This window comes from Gavialis gangeticus, unplaced genomic scaffold, assembly GCF_001723915.1.
Source record: "Gavialis gangeticus isolate Ggan-Ray unplaced genomic scaffold, GavGan_comp1, whole genome shotgun sequence".
Taxonomy (NCBI): Eukaryota; Metazoa; Chordata; order Crocodylia; family Gavialidae; genus Gavialis; species Gavialis gangeticus.
Genome location: NW_017729005.1, coordinates 7,099,221 through 7,118,998, shown reverse-complemented (window position 1 = coordinate 7,118,998; position 19,778 = coordinate 7,099,221). Strand labels below are relative to the sequence as shown.

Below are 19,778 nucleotides of genomic sequence, written 5' to 3'. Positions count from 1 at the left end.
CTCTCTCTCTCTCTCTCTCTATGCAAATGCATGTAAATCAGGATAGAAATATTTTTTAATTTAAAATTTAAAATACACTATAGTAGATGTTTGACTTTTAGTATACGATTTGGTATTTTTTCTGGTTCCAAGATGGCAAACTCTGCCCCCACCCCCCGGAGAACTTCCAGGGCAAGGGGAGAAACTTCTGGTGGCAGAAGTCAGAGGTTAGGGGTAGGACTTCCAGTCCCAAGATGGCGACCAGGGGGCAGGACACCTGTCAAAGGGTGGGTCTACTGTTGCAGTCCTTGACAGCTCACCAAAGCTCATTAAGCGGCCCTCCAGCTGAAATAATTGCCCACCCCTGGGTTACAATGATATTACTGGCTGTAATAATTGGGAGGAAGTGACCTATTAAAATAAAAGAATACAACTGAATGTAATCTAATGCACACTGCTAAATAATTAATTCATTCTATTGCTTCCTGCTTCTTCTCTGTTGCTTTGTTTTTCCATCATTGTGACCATCACTGAAGGCTAACATGCATTCTGTCCTTGTATATAATTCCTTTTAAAGTTTATGGGAATTTTAAGTATGCAATCATTATAATGTCAATCAAATACATTTTAATCAATTAATTTTAAATTCCTCTGAATCCTGAGGAGTCTGCAATGTTATCTCTTAAGATTTTCAGGCTTGTCTTTGCATTATTTATTGAAATAACATATTCAAAGCTTTCCTTCAGCAAATACTAAATTAGTGCTTGAAGGAATTCCTCAAGTTGGTATACTAATTTTAAATCTCAATTACTACTGACAGTTTAGTCCATTACAAATTATTGCAAAGGAAAGCAGGCATAAAAACCTAATAAAAGTAATACTATAAAACAGTGGGAACCAAGCTTTTTGGCAGGTGTGCCCATAAATATTATGCCCTGCATCCTCCATGAGTCCCACTCAGATCCTTTTCTTCTGCCCCATCTCCTCCCTTCTGTGTGTACCCTGCCTAATCTGCTGTTCCGCTTTGTGCATGCTGCCCTATATGCCACTTCCTGGTCTGTCATGTGCCACACGCAGAGGCTGCCCATGCCACTTGGGGAATGCATACTGTAGGTTAATTACCCTTGCTACATCAGATCACAGGACCCTCTCCAGCCAAATGTCCCGTATTTCTCAGTGGCAGAGACTGGATGCTAAGGGGAGGAATATTTATGCAGGGCCAGACTGATCTGTTTCTTGCCCCTCTTTCCTACAGCTTTAATCAGCTGGAAGTCTGGGAAGTCCTAATTTGGAGCATGTGGCCCTACTATCATTTTTAACACCCACTGTTGGACCTGACCAGCATGAATTTGTCTAATCCTGTTTTGAACGTGGTTAAACTGTCAGTCTTTCCAGTATCTTGTGGCAATGAGTTCCACTAATTTAATGACCTACTGTGCCTGTGGGGGAAAATAAGATGGATTCCTTTTGTTTGTTTTAAATCTGCCTTCTAGTAATGTTATTGCATGTCCATTAGTTCTTGTATTGAGAAATCATACATAGTAAATTTCTATTTACTTTCTCCATGTGATGAATTCTTTTATGGACTTCCAGCATATCTTCCCTCAGTCATTTTTTCTCTGAGCTCAAAAGTCCTTGAACATGTAGGTTTTTTTTGGGTAGAAGTCTTTCCATGCCATCATCGTCTTTGTTGCCCTCCTTTGTACTGTTTCTGCTTGTATATTCTTTTGAAGAGAGGGGAACTAGAATTGTGTACAGTATTCAAGGTGTGAATGTATCATTGATTTACAGTGGCATAATGACATTTTTCTGTTTTTTAATTCCTAACACTTTCCTGGTGCAGCAGGAATACAACACTCATCTTTACTTTGTCACACTTATGTTTTTGTTAATTCTGAATTTCATTCTGTCCCTGGCTGTGTTTATAGACCTTGTTGATCCCAAGTACAGCTTGAGCTGCCTTAGGCTATCCTGAGTTTGTGGCTAACTTTGTTAAGGGTCTGGGCATCAAAGTAGAAGAAATCTCCACCATGCCCACTTGTAACTTAGTGTATCGACTGTAGCGCATCAGGAATGACTCGTTAATATTATTCTCCGTGTTTTAATATGTAAAATGTAAGCTGGAAACCTGACGAGTATCTTTTAGATAGTTGTCTCCACTGCAGTTTCTTGAATTCTCAGGTGAGTAAAAGCTGAAGACAGTATAAATTCTGGGTCTTAAGTGTTCTACACTCAGCAGCTCCCACTTTTTCCCAGTAAGTTCTTGGAATTCTTACTGTCTAAGCTTCAATTTCCATCAAAATTATTCTTCATTCAGTGTACAGTATTTATATTTTAAGTATCACGTTTACCTGAATTCAAAATTACTTTGAATCTTCTAAGACAGGGGTTTTCAACCCAGGGAACACCTCGGGGTACTCAACAGCGGGCGCTGCCCCCATGCCGCTGGCACTTCCGCACCCCCGTCCCCTGCCCCCACCTGGCCAGCCACTGGGGGGGGGCTCCCCTCTATCCCCCCCGCTCGTCAACCAGCCACTGGGCAATTCCTTCCTTCACAACCAGCTGCTGTGGGTACACTGACCCAAAAAGGTTGAAAGCCCCTGTTCTAAGACGACCCACCAATACTTAGATTCTGTATAAGTTAAATATACAGAGGAAAAGGACAGACGGTGGTGGGGGGGGGCAGGGAAAGAGGCTGTCAGAGGCAGGTGTTGGAGGAGTATAGTTAGAGCACCTGCTGATTCCTCCCTGCCATACTCAAATCCAAGATGAGCTCATCATGTTAAATGTATGGGGAAGGGGAGGGGAGAAGCTTGCCTTGGATTTCAGTAAATGTAGAGCTTGTAGCCCTACTTAAATATTTAATCCCACTATTATGATATTACAGGCATGATTTGAAGATTGAAGCGGGGGCGGGTGCTGCTGAATGAGTGGGAGGAGGTACCTTTTTTTGAGCTACTAAGATTTAATAGTTACAGCAAGTAGACTTGCAGTACAAGTGATCCTGCATTAATACAAAATGTAAAACACAAGTTACTGAGATTATGGTTCTTTTAGGTCATAAAACAGAGTTAAGTAAATAAATAAAATTAGCAGAGTGTATAGTGGGCACAGCACATACCAGGGCTTAACAACATATGACTGGTAGGCTGGATTCAGCATTCGGTAGTGGGGGCCTCTCCCAGTCAGCTGCCTGGGGCCCTGGTGGAGGGGTGTTCTGCCTGGACTGCACTGCTGTCAGGTGGCTTGGGCTCTGTTGGAGGTGGCTTTCTCTGCACTGCACTGCAACTGAACAGCAGGGAGGAGTGACAGCAGTCGCTGGGTCCTAATGCCAACCGTTCTGTGACCTGAACTCTGTCATTGCAACCCCCGCCCCTGACTTCCCCTTTCTTTAACCTCAGGGTGCTTGCCAAAAACATACTGATCCAATAGGTCATGTTAATCTTAAAACTGTTCCCATCTCTTGGGCTAATAAAGTGCTTAAATAAATAATGCATGTACCTCTTAAGTAAAAAGCTTCAGGTCTGAGATTAATAATCTTGTTTATCTCTTCACCACAATACAACTCAAAGTATCCAGAAGCAGATTTCTACTGTAAACAGGTAACTGCATGAACACCATTGTAACAGAACACAAAAATAGAATTTGCTTGCTTATGGCCCTGAACCTGCAAAGGTTTATGTACATGCTTAATTTTTTGCACTAGGGGCCTGATCCAAAGCCTACTGAAGCCAATTGGTCTGTCCATAGACTTCAGAAGGTTTTGCACCAGGGTCTCTGAGCTGTCCCCTTTGTTCAGAATGGTGTAAATTTAGGTAAGTGATATACATTTGCGGGTTTAGGGCCTTGTTGAGAGCCCCATACTGCATTTATGACTAGAAGAAAGAATTGCAATACTGTAGTGAGTCTGTTTTGTAAAGGACAGGGAAGAATTTGATGGTAAGGGGGATAGGATATTTTCTTGTTAATGCCTACAAGTAATTATCATTAGTACTGGAATTGAGTGCGTTTAGAGATAAGCAAAAGTTAATATAAGCAATAAACCAGTCTAAGGCAAGGTGGGCAGCAGTCACTGTGTTTTCACACTACAGATTGCATTCTTTGTATTCTAATTGTAATGCTCTTTGAAAGAACTTGTACCAGCATGAAGATCATTCCAGAGTAACTCTGAAAACCTGTATTACCATATAAAGGGATCGTCAGTATGACAGAGGATTTCTCAGAAGTATTCCAAGACACTAAATTTGAATAACTTGCCTCATTTTTATCTTGACAAAACAGTTTTACCTTTTGAACCTGGTATTTGTTTATTCTGTCTGCATGCTGCTATCTTCTTGGGTTTTGATAAACTTCCCGCAATGGGCGAGTGAGAAATGAATGCTTTCCACTTCATCTTTTCCCTAAGGTCAAAAGTGAATGAACAATAAAATTTCTAGACTGAAATGATTTCATTAAAAGGGGACCTAGTTAACCTTTTCCAAGTTGTTATTTCTAGTATCTGCCTTAGTACGTTAATATAATTCCATGAATTTTGCACGTATGGTGGGGGTAGAGCAGTGAACAGACATAAATTATTAGCACTATGTCACAGCAGTTAATGAAGACATAGTAAAACTTGCTGGTGGAAACAGGAAAAATAATAGAAGCAGCATGATTTTATGCCTTAATATATTTGTGCAGGATTGTCATTTGCTGTTTACTTGTGCTGGGAGAAAATCCAAAGAAGTGGGGCAGTACAAAGAGTTGGGACCGTATGTATGATGAATTGCAAGCAGAGTGGCTGTATGGTGACTGCCTGTGCACCTCCTGCATTAAGTGGCAGTATTACCACACTGAGTCTACATGAATTGATGTGTGGGAGAACTGAGAGGGGAACCAAAGGAACTGTCTACCTATAGTCCATTGCATAAGAGGCGTAAGAAGAGGTGGAGGGGCATTTGCTCACAGTGATAAGGCTGTGCTGCTGCTCGGTGCCTAAGTTGGTGGGGGTGTTTGGCTTTTGCTATAAGGCAGCTCCCTTTGCATTTCACCTAGCTGAGTTCTCAGGGCATGGTGGCAGTTCATCTAAATAAGAAACAGTTGTTCAGGCTTTATACAGTTGAAATGAATTCATCCTCTGAGAATAGATGGAAGTGAACTAGATTAATTTATTTTTACAAACTCTTCAGGTATGTTGTAAAGTTCTGCAAATAGCTGTTGTGTCTTAAAGCTTTCCTCCTCTAGGAAATGTTCTGCTTTCTAATGACAGGTGTCAGCAGTGGAGACCATTTGTAATTACAGCTAAGTCATGTTTGACACCTGTTCAAGTGTGCTCATTGCTCATGCCTTTCTAGTATTAGGAAATTAATACTTTTCCTACTTTTAAAAGGGCCATACCTAATGCAACATGCATTACTTGAGTGTACCCAGTTTGTCATCCTAGGTGTGAGCGAAATGGCAACTTTCTGCCATCCTTGTCTTGAATATAGCAGTGCAACCTGTAGAGATTATGGCTCTCAGTGTTACTTGTTGCTTTTATTTGTTCTAAGTGTCAGCTATAATGTGCTGACATGTATAAAATGAAGTGGAGGTCCTGCTCTGAATATGCTCCATCCAAAAGAAACACAGAGGTACTGTGATGTAAATATTCAATGCATTTTAAATTCTGGCCAGTTTTGGGCAACACCCAATCTTCAGAAAAATGATCTACAAATAAGCTCCTTTTACATAAATTAGACCCTATAAAACTGGCTGAAGGGTCGTACTCAGAGGGTGGTGGTGGACGGGTCATATTCAACCTGGGGGGAAGTGGCCAGCGGAGTCCCCCAGGGCTCAATCCTTGGGCCCACACTGTGCAATTTCTTTATCAGCGATTTGGACGACGGGGTGAAAAGCAACCTGTTTAAATTCGCTGATTATACCAAAATTTGGGGTGAGGTGAGCACGCTAGTAGGCAGGGAAAGACTGCAGCAAGACCTGGATAGGTTACAGGGGTGGGCTAACAAAAACAGGATGCGTTTCAATACGGACAAGTGCAGGGTGCTGCACTTGGGCAGTAGTAACCAGCAGCCTACTTATAAGATGGGAAACTCCCTTCTTGAGAGCACGGAGGCAGAAAGGGAGTTATTGACTCCAAGATGAACATGGGCCAACGATGCGAGGTCACGGTTGGCAGGGCTAACTGGACTTTGTCGTGCATTCACAGGTGCATCTCAGGTAGGGCCAAGGAGGTGATCCTCCCTCTCTACGCGACACTGGTCAGGCCACAGCTGGAGTACTGCGTCCAGTTCTGGGCACCCCATTTCAGGAGGGATGTGGACAACATTGAAAGGGTCCAGAGGAGGGCCACCCGCATGATCTGGGGACAACAGGGCAGACCCTACAATGAGAGACCGCGGGAACTGAACCTGTTCAGCCTTCACAAGAGAAGGCTGAGGAGGGACCTGGTGACCGTCTATAAACTCACTAGGGAGGACCAGAAGGGTTTGGGAGGTGGATGTGTTTGGAATATACTGCAAGTATTGGATGAGTTTCTAAATTAATTGAGGAGTTTGTACAAAGTTGGTACATTCAAAAGGGGGTGAGAGATTGTAAAGAGAGACTTGTAGTTCCTCAAAAACAAGTGTGAAATTTACTTCTTGAGGGAAGATGGTGGTAAATTTAGCAAGGAACTCAGCAAGTTCTGAACTAGACAGGTTTTCCCATTGGTTTACTGAACCTGAAAGAGACACTGATTTATAGTAAGCTTGTCTTGCAAGTTCCAGTTCCTGGCTTTCCCCAGATAGAAGTGTCATAAAATGCACTTCTTACTAAATAAGACCACCATCTGCAAATGTCTCCCTGTGGGATTCTTTAGGTATCCTACCTAACAATATACTTTAGTTTACATTATCTTTTAAAATAAAGCTTTATCTCCAAAAGCATCACCTAATCATTTTGCTAGAAACCTCCCTTTCTAAATAGAAATAGAAAATAAAAATAAAATTTTCATGAAATAGAAAACAAAATCTGAGTAAAAGATAACCTGCTTGGTTATTTGCGTTCACTCTTGTAAATGAAGTTCTAACTTTGCTTTTATCTCCAACAGACAAACAACAGAAAGGTGAATTTGCTTTAGAGGGCTACACCGTCAGAATGAATAATACCCTTCGAAAGGATGCAAAGAAAGATTGCTGTTTTGAAATCTCGGCTCCTGATAAGCGCATTTATCAGGTTGGACTTTTTATGTCGTCTTGAAATTAAATTGATAAAACTGTTACGATTCCCGTTATGGAGACATTAACATTTCAGTAAAACAACGTTCCCTGACACGTTAATGAAAAAAAGAAAGCCTGGATTGCTTACACTGTACTTTCATATGATAGGAAATATATTCTAAAAAAAAATCAGATTAAGTTCAAATACTATCTTTTTGGACAAGAACAAGCAAATCTATCATTTTTATCTATCAGTCACTTAAATGTTAGCATTTTAATATCCATTATGTAATAGGTCTGTATGATTTCTTGGATGAATTAAATTACAACAAAAGTGGAGTTATCAAACAAAACATATCTGAGTATTAAATACATATTGCATTGCTTAAGGCTTTGGAAGGGAAATCAAGGTAAAAGCACACATCAGCTATGCAATTCAAAGATCTATCAGCTAGACATCAATATGGAATGTAAGTTTAATAAGTTTTAAATATCTGAGATTGCAGTTGAAAGCCAGTTAATTAAGTTGTCAGGTAGTGTGTTGGAATCTGACAAGAACATTTTTAAGAAAACTGTATCCAGCAGTCTAAAGAAATTCATGGGTGTCTTCTAATTGTCAAGGGCAAATTTTGTTCATCAGTTCTGGCTTTGACATTGATGAAGAGAAGCAGCTTTTTTCTGCACAGCTGCCAGCTGCTGATCAGAGTTTCAAATCCATCATCCTCTGCTTCAATTACGTAAATTTGTCAAAATTAACTGTACATTATAAGAAGCATCCTTGCAAGAAAAGTACTAGAAGACATGAAAAGAATTACTAATGGTTCTTTGAGGAAGTGACAGGAATGCTACGTTCCTTCCATTACTAATGTGGTAGTGGTTACATTTTTATTATCATTATTTTCATTTTATTATTATTACTCCTATTTATAAATATTCTGCTTCTTACAGTTTACAGCAGCTACTACCAAAGAAGCGGAAGAATGGGTACAGCAAGTCAAATTTATAATACAAGGTAAGTCAGCTAATGAAACAATATTTTTTGTCTTTAATTCTATTTAAAAATAATAACTTTGTTTATTTTAATGAGGTATATTGCATTGTTTTCAGTGTACTGTTCACCTCAGGTATATTGTAGGCCTTCAAAAGCCCTTGTCAGTAGTTTTGTCAGTTTACTGCTTGGTGAATCCATATGAACATAAACATTTTCAATGATACCTAAAAGATGAGCACACCTTATACTCCAATTGAAGAAAATGAAGCTGTCATAAATGATCTTTCGAGACCTGAAAACAGAAATACTTAATGTATTTTCCTTTTATGAGAGTTGTATGTAATCCAAATGTCAGTAGCAACTTGCTTTTACATGTTAGTAAGCAGAGGAAAAGTCCAAGCATTCTTTGAAGACTATTGTCCTGTGTGTATGCTCTTCATCCCTTCTGATAAATGATGACTTTCTCAACGGCTATTAAACAGATTTGGAATCTAGCATTATTCCTGAGGAGGAAGTAGAAGAAGAATATGATGATGTTGGACAAGTCAGCACTGAACCAATAGATGATGAAGGCATTTATGAAGAACTTCCAGGTACATTTGAGATTTTTATATTTGAGGGTAATGCCTCTTCTCAGTTTCTAGGATAATAATTGTGATGGACTCCAAGTAAGTTGACAGAACTTGAGTACCATGGTGCTGAAAAAAAAAATCCCTTAAGGTCTGCATAAGGGTACTTCAGCCTTGTTTATCAGAGGCATGAAAATCATGCAGCAGTGGGGAAAAATGGTCTTATGGGACTTTGAGCTCATTAACTTTTTCTTTGCCTCAATTTTTTTAATTAAAAAATTGACTTATACAGCTCCTTCCACTGATTTACCCATCTTTTTTTTTCATTTTGGCATTTGTATTAAGCAGAAGTTCTCTATACTTTCTGTGTGTTATCAGCTGCTGCCTAATACATGATTTCATAATCCCTGCAACAGAACATTTGTGTTGGTTTAGAAAATCTCTGGTGATGAACTGTAAATAAAAGCACCATGAGTCTTGACTTAGTTTCCTTACATTTCATCCAGCGTGTATCTGATTATCCAGTGATTTCTTACTCTGGATTTTCAGACATGGTCAAATGTTTACACTTCTTGGTAATTGGATGTAAATCTCTAAATTCTCTGTTGGCAAGAGGCCATGGAGTATTCCATACAGTAAGATTTGAAGAAAGAGATGTTTATTCTTTCTATTTTAGTAAGCGCTCTGAAAATGAGCTATTCAATCTGTTATGTATAAAAATAGTATATTTACGCCAAAAGGACAACGCCTGATCCTTTTACACATTAAAAAATGCTTTTAAAATTCCATTTCTGTTGCTGTTCAGGGACAACACTACTATCAGCTAATAACTTGGCAGATAAAAATAAAACTACATGTGATACAGGCTGCCTTCACATCTCTGTTCCATGTTGGATATTTTATTGATTAGCACGATGGTTTAAAGTTTGGTTTTCTTATTAATTAAAATTTTAAGTGTGCTTCAGTGAACTACAAGAGCAGATGATTGTGGAAGCTGATGATAATATTGATTTTACAACTGTAGAATAATTGGCACAACATTTGCCTATCCAAGAAGAAGCTACTGTATGGTCTGCTGATATGATTAAGGCCATAGATTTCCATCTGTGTGACTGCAGCTTTGGCCTAGGAGTATATCCTTTATCCATGTGAGATTTTTTTTTTTGTATGCAAGTTGCCTCGCAGGCTGATGACATAATCTTCAGTGCATATAAAGTCCCAAACCACAGGGCTAAAAAACTTCAGTCTAAATCCGAGGCTAATCCTGACGTGTCTGGATGACCCTTGGATTGCATTTTGTGTATTTAGTATCTTACAGGAGATGATTCTTCATGTTTGTTTATACTAACAAGCAGTGCATTTTCACTTATTATGTTGTGCCTGAAGTAAACTCAATAAAGGGGATGTTTCATTCACAAGTTCACATGGCTGCCTCAATCCAATAAATGGTGGTGACAGCCATCTTGAATGAATGAAACTGAAAAATGTGATGAGAATCAGGAGTTATCAAATTTAAGTTCCCTTTAAGAGTTTCCTGTTCACAATATTGCTGAGCTATATCCTCACAGCTAGGAGTGTTTAGAAATATTGACACTTTTACATCAGTTTTCCAATAACGTTTGTCTCCTAAATTACCTGACATGCCAAAAAAGCAGCAGAACAGCAAATTTGAGAAGAATAGTCTGTTAATTGTTTGGGCTTCAGGAGGTCTTGGATCAGTTTCCAGCTCAACTACTGGCTTTCTTCATGACTCTGGGCATCTTGCATACTGTAACTTATGCTTCAGTTTACTGAGCTTAGTTAAGCTGAGGGTTAACAGATAAAGGACAGGAGAAGGAAAATACTATCTTGTCTGTTTAATTTTTAACCTCTATAGCAGGGGGTTCCCAACCTTTTTATGCTGAGGACTGGCAAACCCTGGACCGGAAGTTACTGTGGACTGGCAAACAGTGGCCCAGCCATGACTGCTGCAGGCAGGCTGCCTGTCCACAGTATGCTGGTCACTTCCAGTCCACAGTTTGTTGGTCTGCGGCCACTTCCAGTTCACAGCAGCTGGCCCTCCTGAGGACTGGCAGCCAGTCCTTCGCGGCTTGGTACCAGGCTGCAGCCTGGGGGTTGGGAACCCGTGTTTTATAGGACAAGGCCTGTCTCTTACTTTGCTTTCATATAGTTTTGTATACAATGGCATCTGATTTCAGTTGTGATCTCTAGTCATTATGCAGAAAGAGACATGGTAGAACACCGAACAGATGTACAGCAATCAGCTGCAGGTCCAATCATTCGCATGTTATGTGTTTTCTATAGTGCACTTCCTTTTTTTTAACTTTTTTTAAAGAGGTGAGGGAAGAGGCTGCTCAGGAGGGCACATTAGCTGTCACACTATAACTAGGGACCGATGGCTGTGAAAAATGATGTTGGCCATGATTTTCTGCAGAATTGACCCCCATCTTCCCCCCCACCTTCTAAAGTACTTACTGGAATATAAAGACTTAAACTTTAAATTTAATACTTGCATTTATACTAATATGGTAATGATATGAAATGTGTATGATATTGCTACATAATTTGCTATTAATTATGCAGTTTTTGCCTCTCAGCCAATCAACAGCAAGGGATGGGGCCACCAGGGACCCTCTGCCAATCAGTGATGAGGGGCGGGACCACTGTAAAATGCCTGCAAAATCAGCTCTGTGCAACATGAGCAGACCAGGAAAAACCTTTGTCTCACTGCAATTTAAGTAGGTCCCTAACTATAATTTTTAGCTTGTTATGAGAATGAAACCCTGAATGAAATGGGTTTACAAATGCAGCAGTTTTGCTACTTCACTAAGCAGAGGTAATCTTTTCAGCATACAGTTACCAGTCAACCATGTGTTGTCTTATCTGCGTGTGGGTTGATCTCAACTACTGTGGCTGTTGAGTGCTCTACAGTAATAAATAACAAATTATGTCTCCAAGTTACCTGAGCTGGGTTCAAACAACGCAGATAGATGTTGTTTCCATCCCATGCCTCTGCAAAAATGTGTTTTAGTATTAGTTATACTGTGTTTAGACATTATTTTTGTTGAGCTACATTGTTTTTAGCACAAAAAAAAAAAGGAACTTTAAGTAGCTGCACATTCAAAGCCCCCCTGACTGGAGCGTGACAAAGGCATAGTTTCCAGACAGAATGGTAGAAGTCTTCTCTATGGCTCCCCCTGCCCACAGGGAAGCCTGTCAGTCAGCTTTAAAGCTTATACATTTGTTATAATTTTCCAGGTATAGAATCTAATTATTTGAAGGTTGTCTTGAATTTGTCCCCTGTAGAGTAATTCAAAGGCAGAATTGAACAATACATTTTCTAAATATGAGTGTTGGAGCTAGTCAGCTAAATGAGTATTATTGAAATTACAGTTAGGCCTTATTTGGGGTTTGCATAATTGTTCACCAGTAGAGTTGTTGTTCTGCTTAGTTTGGTGTGGCTGATTGTGTGTTCTTAGTCTTTTGAGCACTTCTGTTCAGTCTTCTATAGTAGATAAATATGCTGTCCTTTTCCTTATATTGAGCCAAGAGAAGAAATCTCTCCTGATTCCTGCTTAGTTCAGCACCAATATCGTTGGCCAGTAAAATTGAGGAATGCAGTGAAGGATCTTTGAACTTACCTTCTTAATTGAGCTGTGGAGAAGAATCATTTTTAGACCATCCAGGCATTGGATGAGAAGTAACGTACATCAGTGGCAGGGGAGGCCAAGCCATGCACCCCTAGGGTTGGGAACATGGTGGTAGTTGGCGACCCCTACCTGTAGGGCACAGAGGTATTCATCTACCAGCTTGACCTGTTGGTTTGGGAGCTCTGCTGCCTGGTAGGAGCCTGCATCTGAGATATCATGGAAAGGTGTCCAAGGTTTATCTGACTGTGACTACTATCCCACGCTGCTCATCCATTAATGATACTGCCAAGGGGAGCCTTGGATCTTGTGCATGGATCTGGGCTCAACAGTGAAAGGGACAGGGGCCCAGATGGTATTCTTATCTATCCTTCCAGTTAGCGTAAAGACCCAGCTAGGAGCAGATGCATCCTGGAGGTCAACATGTGGCTGCATGATGGTGTCACCTGCAGGGCTTTGGCTTCTTTGACCACAGGGTGTTCCAAGAAGATTGGCTGCTGGAAAAAGTTGGGGTCCACCTGATGAAGAGTGGAAAGAGTGTCTTTGCTTATGGGCTTGCTAACCTAGTAAGAAGGTGGCTCACCAAGGAGTGGAGACAAAAGCCAGAGGTTAGTAAAGTGCCAGGAGACCTGGATAAGAACTTCATGAGGGAAAGCAATAGCAGAAGCCTTAGCAGTTTTCTCAGGGAGAATATAGGACAGTTAAGTACCTAAAATGTCTATACACTACAGTACTGCAAGAAGCATGGGGAAGAAATAGGAAGAATTGGAGGTCCTAGTACAATTGCATAATTATGATATAACTAGGATTACAGAAATGTGGTGGGATAGTTCACATGACTGGAATACTTCTCTGGGAGAATATAGGACAGTTAGGACATCTGCTGCAGGCCACCAAACAGGAGAATATGGTTGCTTTCCACAAAAAGCTGCCGGAAGCTTCCCAGTCTCAGGACTTGGTTCTCATGGGGGACTTTAATTATCAGGTATCTGCTGGGAGGGACATGCAGTAGTGTATAACCAGTCCAGCAAATTATTAGAGTATGTTGGGAATAACTTTTTGATACAGATGGTAGAGAAGCCAACTAGGGGGGAAACTTCTCAAATGCTTCTTACAAACAGGGAGGAATTAGTTGAGAATGTGAAGTTGGACGGTAACTTGGGTGACAGTGAAAGTGAAATGATAGAGTTCAAAATCCTAAATGGACAAAGGAAGCTGAGCAGCAGAATAAAGATACTGGACTTCAGAAAAGTAGACTTTAGCAACTCAAGGAACTGGTGGGAAGGATCCCCTAGGAGACAAGTCTTTAAAGGAAAAGTAGTCAAGAAGATCTGGCTGTACTCTCATAGATTTCATAGACATTAGGGCTGGAAGGGACCTTGCAAGATCGGGTCCAGCCCCCTGCCCAAGGGGCAGGAAGTCAGCTGGGGTCAGATTACCCCAGCAAGATAAGCATCCAGGCATTTCTTAAAGGTATTCAGAGTAGGTGCTTGCAACACATCTGGAGGGAGTCTATTCCAGACTCTGGAGATTTGGAGAATAAAGAAGTTTTTCCTTACGTCCAGTCTAAAAGGGTCTTTCAGCATAAAGAGGCTCTTTTTAATAGCACAGGAGCCAACCTATCATGATGCACTTCCCATTCTTCCATTGCAAAAGGAGCCCAGCTTGGTTAGACTGCAATCTCTTCAATAAGATTAAACTCAGAAAAGAATCCTATAAAAATAGAAACTTGATCATAGTACTAGTAAGAGTATTGCACACACCAAAGAAAGCATAGATCTTTTACCTAGCTCTAGATGATTCCGAGAAGGCTGAAATATTTAATGCCTTTTTAAGGTAAGTCTTCACAGATAGGAGCAGCTACCAGATGATGGGTTTTTATTATGTCTTAACTAAGAAACATCAAAATATAGGATAAATATATTCATGAGTTCTGGTGTTTCTATGGCATGTTGAGGTTTTTTTATACCAGTTTAAACAGTTGACATGTAATTGTGACCAAAAAGCATTAAGCCGTTTCATAATACAATTTATTTTAGAATACTTGAAGAGAGACTGGCTTTAAGGTTACTTTCTTATCCAGAAAGGTTATTATAGGAATATATTAAAAATATTATATATTTTTTAAGCTTTGGAATTCAGTATTTGCAAAAACTTGTAACACAAATCAGTGAAGCTTATTGTCCTGCTTTCTTGCTATCATATTACTTTAGATATCTCTCTCAGCAGGCGATTATGCCTAAAAGTGAATTTCTAGACAGGAACTGAATAGCTTCAAAATAGTAGTCAGAGTAGTAACAATCTGTTAGCCCATTTAAAGCTTCAGTGAAATTTAGTTTGTATGGTTTGCTGGCAGGAGGTTGGAAAGAGTACAGGACCTAAAAGAGATCTAAGCTTTTCATCTGTTAACCCACTTCCTTCTTTAATAGCATCTGCTAATTTATATGTACAACAAGGATACCATTTTATGACTCAGAACAGTAAAAGTATGTTTTACAAATACTGTGGCTCTTCAGATAGTCATAGCCATCACAAGTGACAAAGGCTTCCTAACTTGCAGTTGCTCTCTACAGGATTTTTCAGGAAAGAACTATTTTTGCTGCCTTCAATAAACTAAGCTTAGTTCATTTGAATAGAAAGGAATATTAAAAGAGAACCTGAACCAACAGCCACCAGCAAAAGCCCCACTTGTCTGTAAAATTCCCTGTGCTTGGAGTCAGTTGATAGCCTGTAAAATTAATGAATTCTATATATTTTTACATCAAAAATGTATACAGTAGCTTACAGCTGAATATTTTAAACCTAAATTATTACAACTGTCACGGTGTGGGGCCTAGGAGCAGCTGTGATCCCTCTAGCGCCCCCTGCTGTGTCAAGTAGGCGATCCAGCACCCTCTTTTCTTGCCCGCCACGTCTTGTTGGTATGTATAGTTTTATATGGGAGGCTGCCTTACGGTCCCCTTGGACACAGTGCCATGCTTATACTGTCCCCCGTTCCGTATGGAGTGACCTGGTGCACCCCCAGCCTTATGGGCTATGCGTGCCTCCTACCTCCCCTTTAGCATGCCTCAAGCCTCACAGCTGTTCCGGACATTATCTGGTCCCCTTCTTTTCTGCGCCCCGCCAGGTGCCCTTGGGCTTGTCACGCAACCGGCGCCTCTGGGCTTGTCACACACCCAGCACCCCTTCTCTAGTCGTCTGCCCTCTCAGGCTTACTAATAGTACTTGTCCCAAGTAGGGTCAGCAGCCTGAGCCTTACCTGGCCCCTTTGACCCTTCGGGGTTCCCACCACTGCGGAGCCCCTCTGGGATTCCTTCCAATTAGGCTCAGGCGGCCTGAGCCTTACTTGGCCCCTTTGACCCTTCGGTCTGGGACTCTTTTCAGTCCGCACCCCCCCTGGGGTTTCTATCAAAATATGCGCCCCCTCAGGGGCTTCTCTCAACACATGCCCTCACCGGGGCCTCTCTCTCTGTTCGCCCCTTCTTGGGGCCAGGATCTAAACACCCTGCACTGTAGCACCACGCTCTGGCGCTGGGAGCACCCCCTACTCTCTGGGGGGCTCCTAATGAGGCCTCCTCCACCCCTACAGCCTCTCCCGGTCCTCCGGTCTTACACACACAACCCAACAGAAACTCAAAGCTATAAGCCACCCGGCTATAACACAAAAATAAGCCTTCTCGCTATAACACAGGATCTAGGCCCCCCTGGCTCTCTTGCAAAAGCCTCCCAGTCAGGGTTCTCTCCACCCTTACCATGATGCAGCCCCTTGGATGTTCAGGCTGCACCGCTCATCTCCGCTATGCTTGGGTCTGCTGCAGAGCTCCTGCATCTCAGGCTACCAGAAGGGAACTGCCAGCTAGGCTTTGGCATGGGCTGTTTATAAAGGCCCGGCCCTGCCCCTCCTGGTCACCTGACCAGCACGGTTGCCCCAGCAGCCATCACCCGAGCTGCCGTGGTGATTGGCAGCTGCCCTTATTTCTTCCTAGGAACAGGGCACCTCAGTGCCCCTGTGACAACAACCCTGAAAAATAAAATATTTTTTAGTGATTGGTTATAACTCACAGGAAGCATCTTTGTCCAAAGGTACCAGGGAACCCAAAATATTTGGATCAGGAAAGTTCTATATGATGGGAAGAGTCGTCTGTTTTTGCACATGTTTGTTTTCAACTTCCCATGCTGATGATTAGAAGAGGAGATATTGTTGGCTTTAACAGGAGTTGTGCTAAGTGGAATGGTGCTCAGGGACTTAGCTTTAATTTAACTAGGGAATTTGAGTGCTTGGTTTTTAGCTGGTTTCTGTGTTCGATTCATGCTGTTGCCTTTTGTGTGGTGCAGCTTCCCTGTCCTGATGCACCAGATCCCCAGTAAGAAGTTTTCCCCTTAGTCAAATCTTAACTAACAGTTCAGATAGCATTTGTGGCACCAACAAATACTAACATTATTGCACAAAAGGAGAGAGATTAATCTAAATAGCATCTTTATCTGAATCTCCCATTGCATCTTGGCTTTTCTTTTTCCTTTGGGCTCTGTCTATGCTGCAGCTACAGTACAGTCACATTGGGGAGCCTGTTGCCATTGCAGTTTCTCTTAACATTCATGATTATGAATTCCTAGCTTCCCTCTGTGTCACCCCTGTGGTACAAAAAGGATGAGCGCCTGCCCTACCAGCATAGACAGGGGTTTCTTCTGACATAGGGGAACACTTCAGTGGCATAAAGGTGGTATAATTGGACCTGTGCCACCTGTTCCCAATCCACCACATGAAGCATGGGGCCTTCTGAGTGGGCCAGGAATCACTGGGAACAGAACTAGCTCCATTGCTCCTACCCAACAGAGCATCATTCTAACCAGTATCATTTACAGGAGCCTAAGGGCTCCTTTATTTTTTTGCATTGGTTAAATGTGTATGGTTGGGACACTATTACAAGACTGTGGAAAGTTAACTTTTTTCTCTTACCTCCCAAAGGAGTCCTGTGCCACCTATACCTTGGCTGGACCCAAGAATTCAGCTAATAGTTCCATTTTGTAGTGTAGTCAGGACCTTAACCACATTTTATAAGTCACCTGATTTCTGTTACGAGTTTTTTGCAAATACTGAATTTCCAAGTTTAAAAATTATGGCATATTGCCATAATACCTTTTTTGGATAAGAAAGTGACGTTAAAACTAGTCTTTCTTCACGAATTCTAAAATAAATGCCTTCTCATCAAAATTACATGTCAGCTGTTTAAATTGTTGTTCAAAAACCTCATCATGCTGTAGAAACAACAGAAATCATGAGTATATTTAGATCTAAGTTTGATACAGCATCAGGGACATTTGTGGCTCTTATAATTTTTTGGGAGGGTGGGAGAAAGGGAGTTATTTCTCTCCCTGACTTGAATTACTTTAGATAAACTGTCTTATTTAAAAATGTCATGAGTTTCATATGGATATGTTTAATAGTATTATTGGATCAATTTAGATGTCTTCTAAGAATCATTTGAATATTTTAAACTGAAACTATTATTATTGTACCAATATATGACATTTCATAGGAGTAAGAAATGCCACACTTGCCCTCTCCTTTTAGTCATTAGTTTAAGCCTGGGTATAGTCACAGAAAGTTGGTGTCTCTGGTTAACCTGTCTAGAAAGTGGCTGAAGCATGATAACTCTTATTAGAGTTTGCCTTTACAGATGTCGAACTGCCAGGATCTCAAGGAAATAAGTTTTGCTGATGTGTTATTGTGCTATATGTCCCCGTGAAGAAATCTGAATTAAAATGTGACTTATGCTTTATCTGCATTTGAGAAGTAGCAAGTCATAACAGCAGAACGAGGACTGTGAAAGAGAGGCTGGTTTGTCATTTCATGAATCTTCCCCTGGAGTCTGTTTGTTTGTATGTCTGTTCTACTGCAGCATGCGTTGACACCTTAGCACCTACAGTAAGTGTTTCACAATCCCAGCAATGAATGAAGACCATCTTTTCAGAAGTCCTTCCCTTGGTTTAAAGTTTTCAGGGTACAGTGCTGTGGTTTAGTTGTGTGACCTCTGTTGATTTTTGATAAGACACGTGGCTAAAATCCTGCATGCTGTTTTGAAAATGTTAATGTCAAGCATAGCGACCATGGGCTACAACTGGGCAACCAACCCCCAAAATCAGAAAGACAAAATGAAGGAGGCTGTGTTTTCACTTGTTGGTGCCTAAAGGTTTGTGAGGAGCCTGCTGGGTCAGTCTGCAAGGACACATTCCTACAAATTATGGCATTATTTGTAATAGTAGCTTGTTAACCAGGTATATTGGATAGATTCCATTTCCAGTATATACATTCATTTTGCCTAGTTCAATTCCTTTTGTTTTCAAATGATTGAGATTCTTCTTTTTGTTTTCAAGTTTTGTATGTACTGCTTATGTACTGTTGAACTATTAGATTTTTGTTAGAATTCTTTTCAGAAGTGCTTGTATTTTGGCAGTGACTGAAGTGGTTTCTGGATAAAAATCAGGCTGTGGGTGAGAGATCTGAAGATGAAAATGGTGAATGTAAGATAACTATCATCCTCAACATTACAGTTGAATGTGAGATTTAAAACAATATTGAGAACAGTTCACCATTTCAGAATAAACTTTTAAAAATAGATCTTTAGAAGGAAATTGAGATGTTATCCTTTTTTAAGCTATTCTAAATGTCGGGATTTTGCACCATTTTTTCTCTGCACAGATTTTTGTAAAGTACTTTGTTATAGTCAAACAGTAAAATTTGTCATTATACAGACAGGTGCCAAGAAAAAAGGAAAAGAAGAGTTAGTCATATGTATGGCTCAGAGCCATACCAAATATACAGAAGCAGCAAGAAGCACAAGTAAATTAGGTATTGACAGCTAGAGAACAGAAAGATTTTTTTTTTTTAATCTGTAACGCATGTGAGTTTGTTTAGGAATCCATCATTTGCTAGTACATGCATGAATCTTGTGTCTAGAATATCTTTGATGTATATTAGAGAATATGTGACACAGTAGCTTTGTTATCCTGTGTGTGTATATGTCTGAATTCTAAATGTTATAGTGGTTTGGAGCTGAGTACCTCTGAGTTATTTGACACTTAATATTTGTCAGTGTTTTCATGAGAATTTTTTTAACCCTTTCAGACGTGCTTTCTGGGAGCATATCTGTATTTACTAGCTAATGTGGCATGCTGGTGGATATACATGACTCATGAATTAGAATTCAAATGACTTTTATGTTTAAAGCCATTCAAAAAAATTAACCTGGTGTCTTGGTTAATTTGGACATTACGCCCTGACCGTGAAGTAGCGCCTCCTGATGTCCAACTTAAACCTTCCCTCCGCCAGCTTGTGACCATTGTTCCTGGTCACTCCTTGCGGCGCTCGGGGGAACAGGGACTCCCCCAGCGCCTGCTGATCCCCCCTAACCAGTTT

The 19,778-nt window shown here is 40.7% G+C and overlaps 1 protein-coding gene across 3 annotated transcripts in view; it reads left to right on the top strand.

Moving 5' to 3' along the window:
- The window catches only part of SKAP2 (src kinase associated phosphoprotein 2), a 226,835-nt gene that overhangs the window by 147,710 nt on the left and 59,347 nt on the right, over window positions 1-19,778 (top strand). For all 3 annotated transcript variants that reach the window (XM_019508620.1, XM_019508622.1, XM_019508621.1), the window contains 3 exons: window positions 7,046-7,170; window positions 8,103-8,166; window positions 8,628-8,738. In XM_019508620.1, the coding sequence (XP_019364165.1) occupies window positions 7,046-7,170; window positions 8,103-8,166; window positions 8,628-8,738 (300 nt within the window). The remainder of the gene's footprint in view (window positions 1-7,045; window positions 7,171-8,102; window positions 8,167-8,627; window positions 8,739-19,778) is intronic.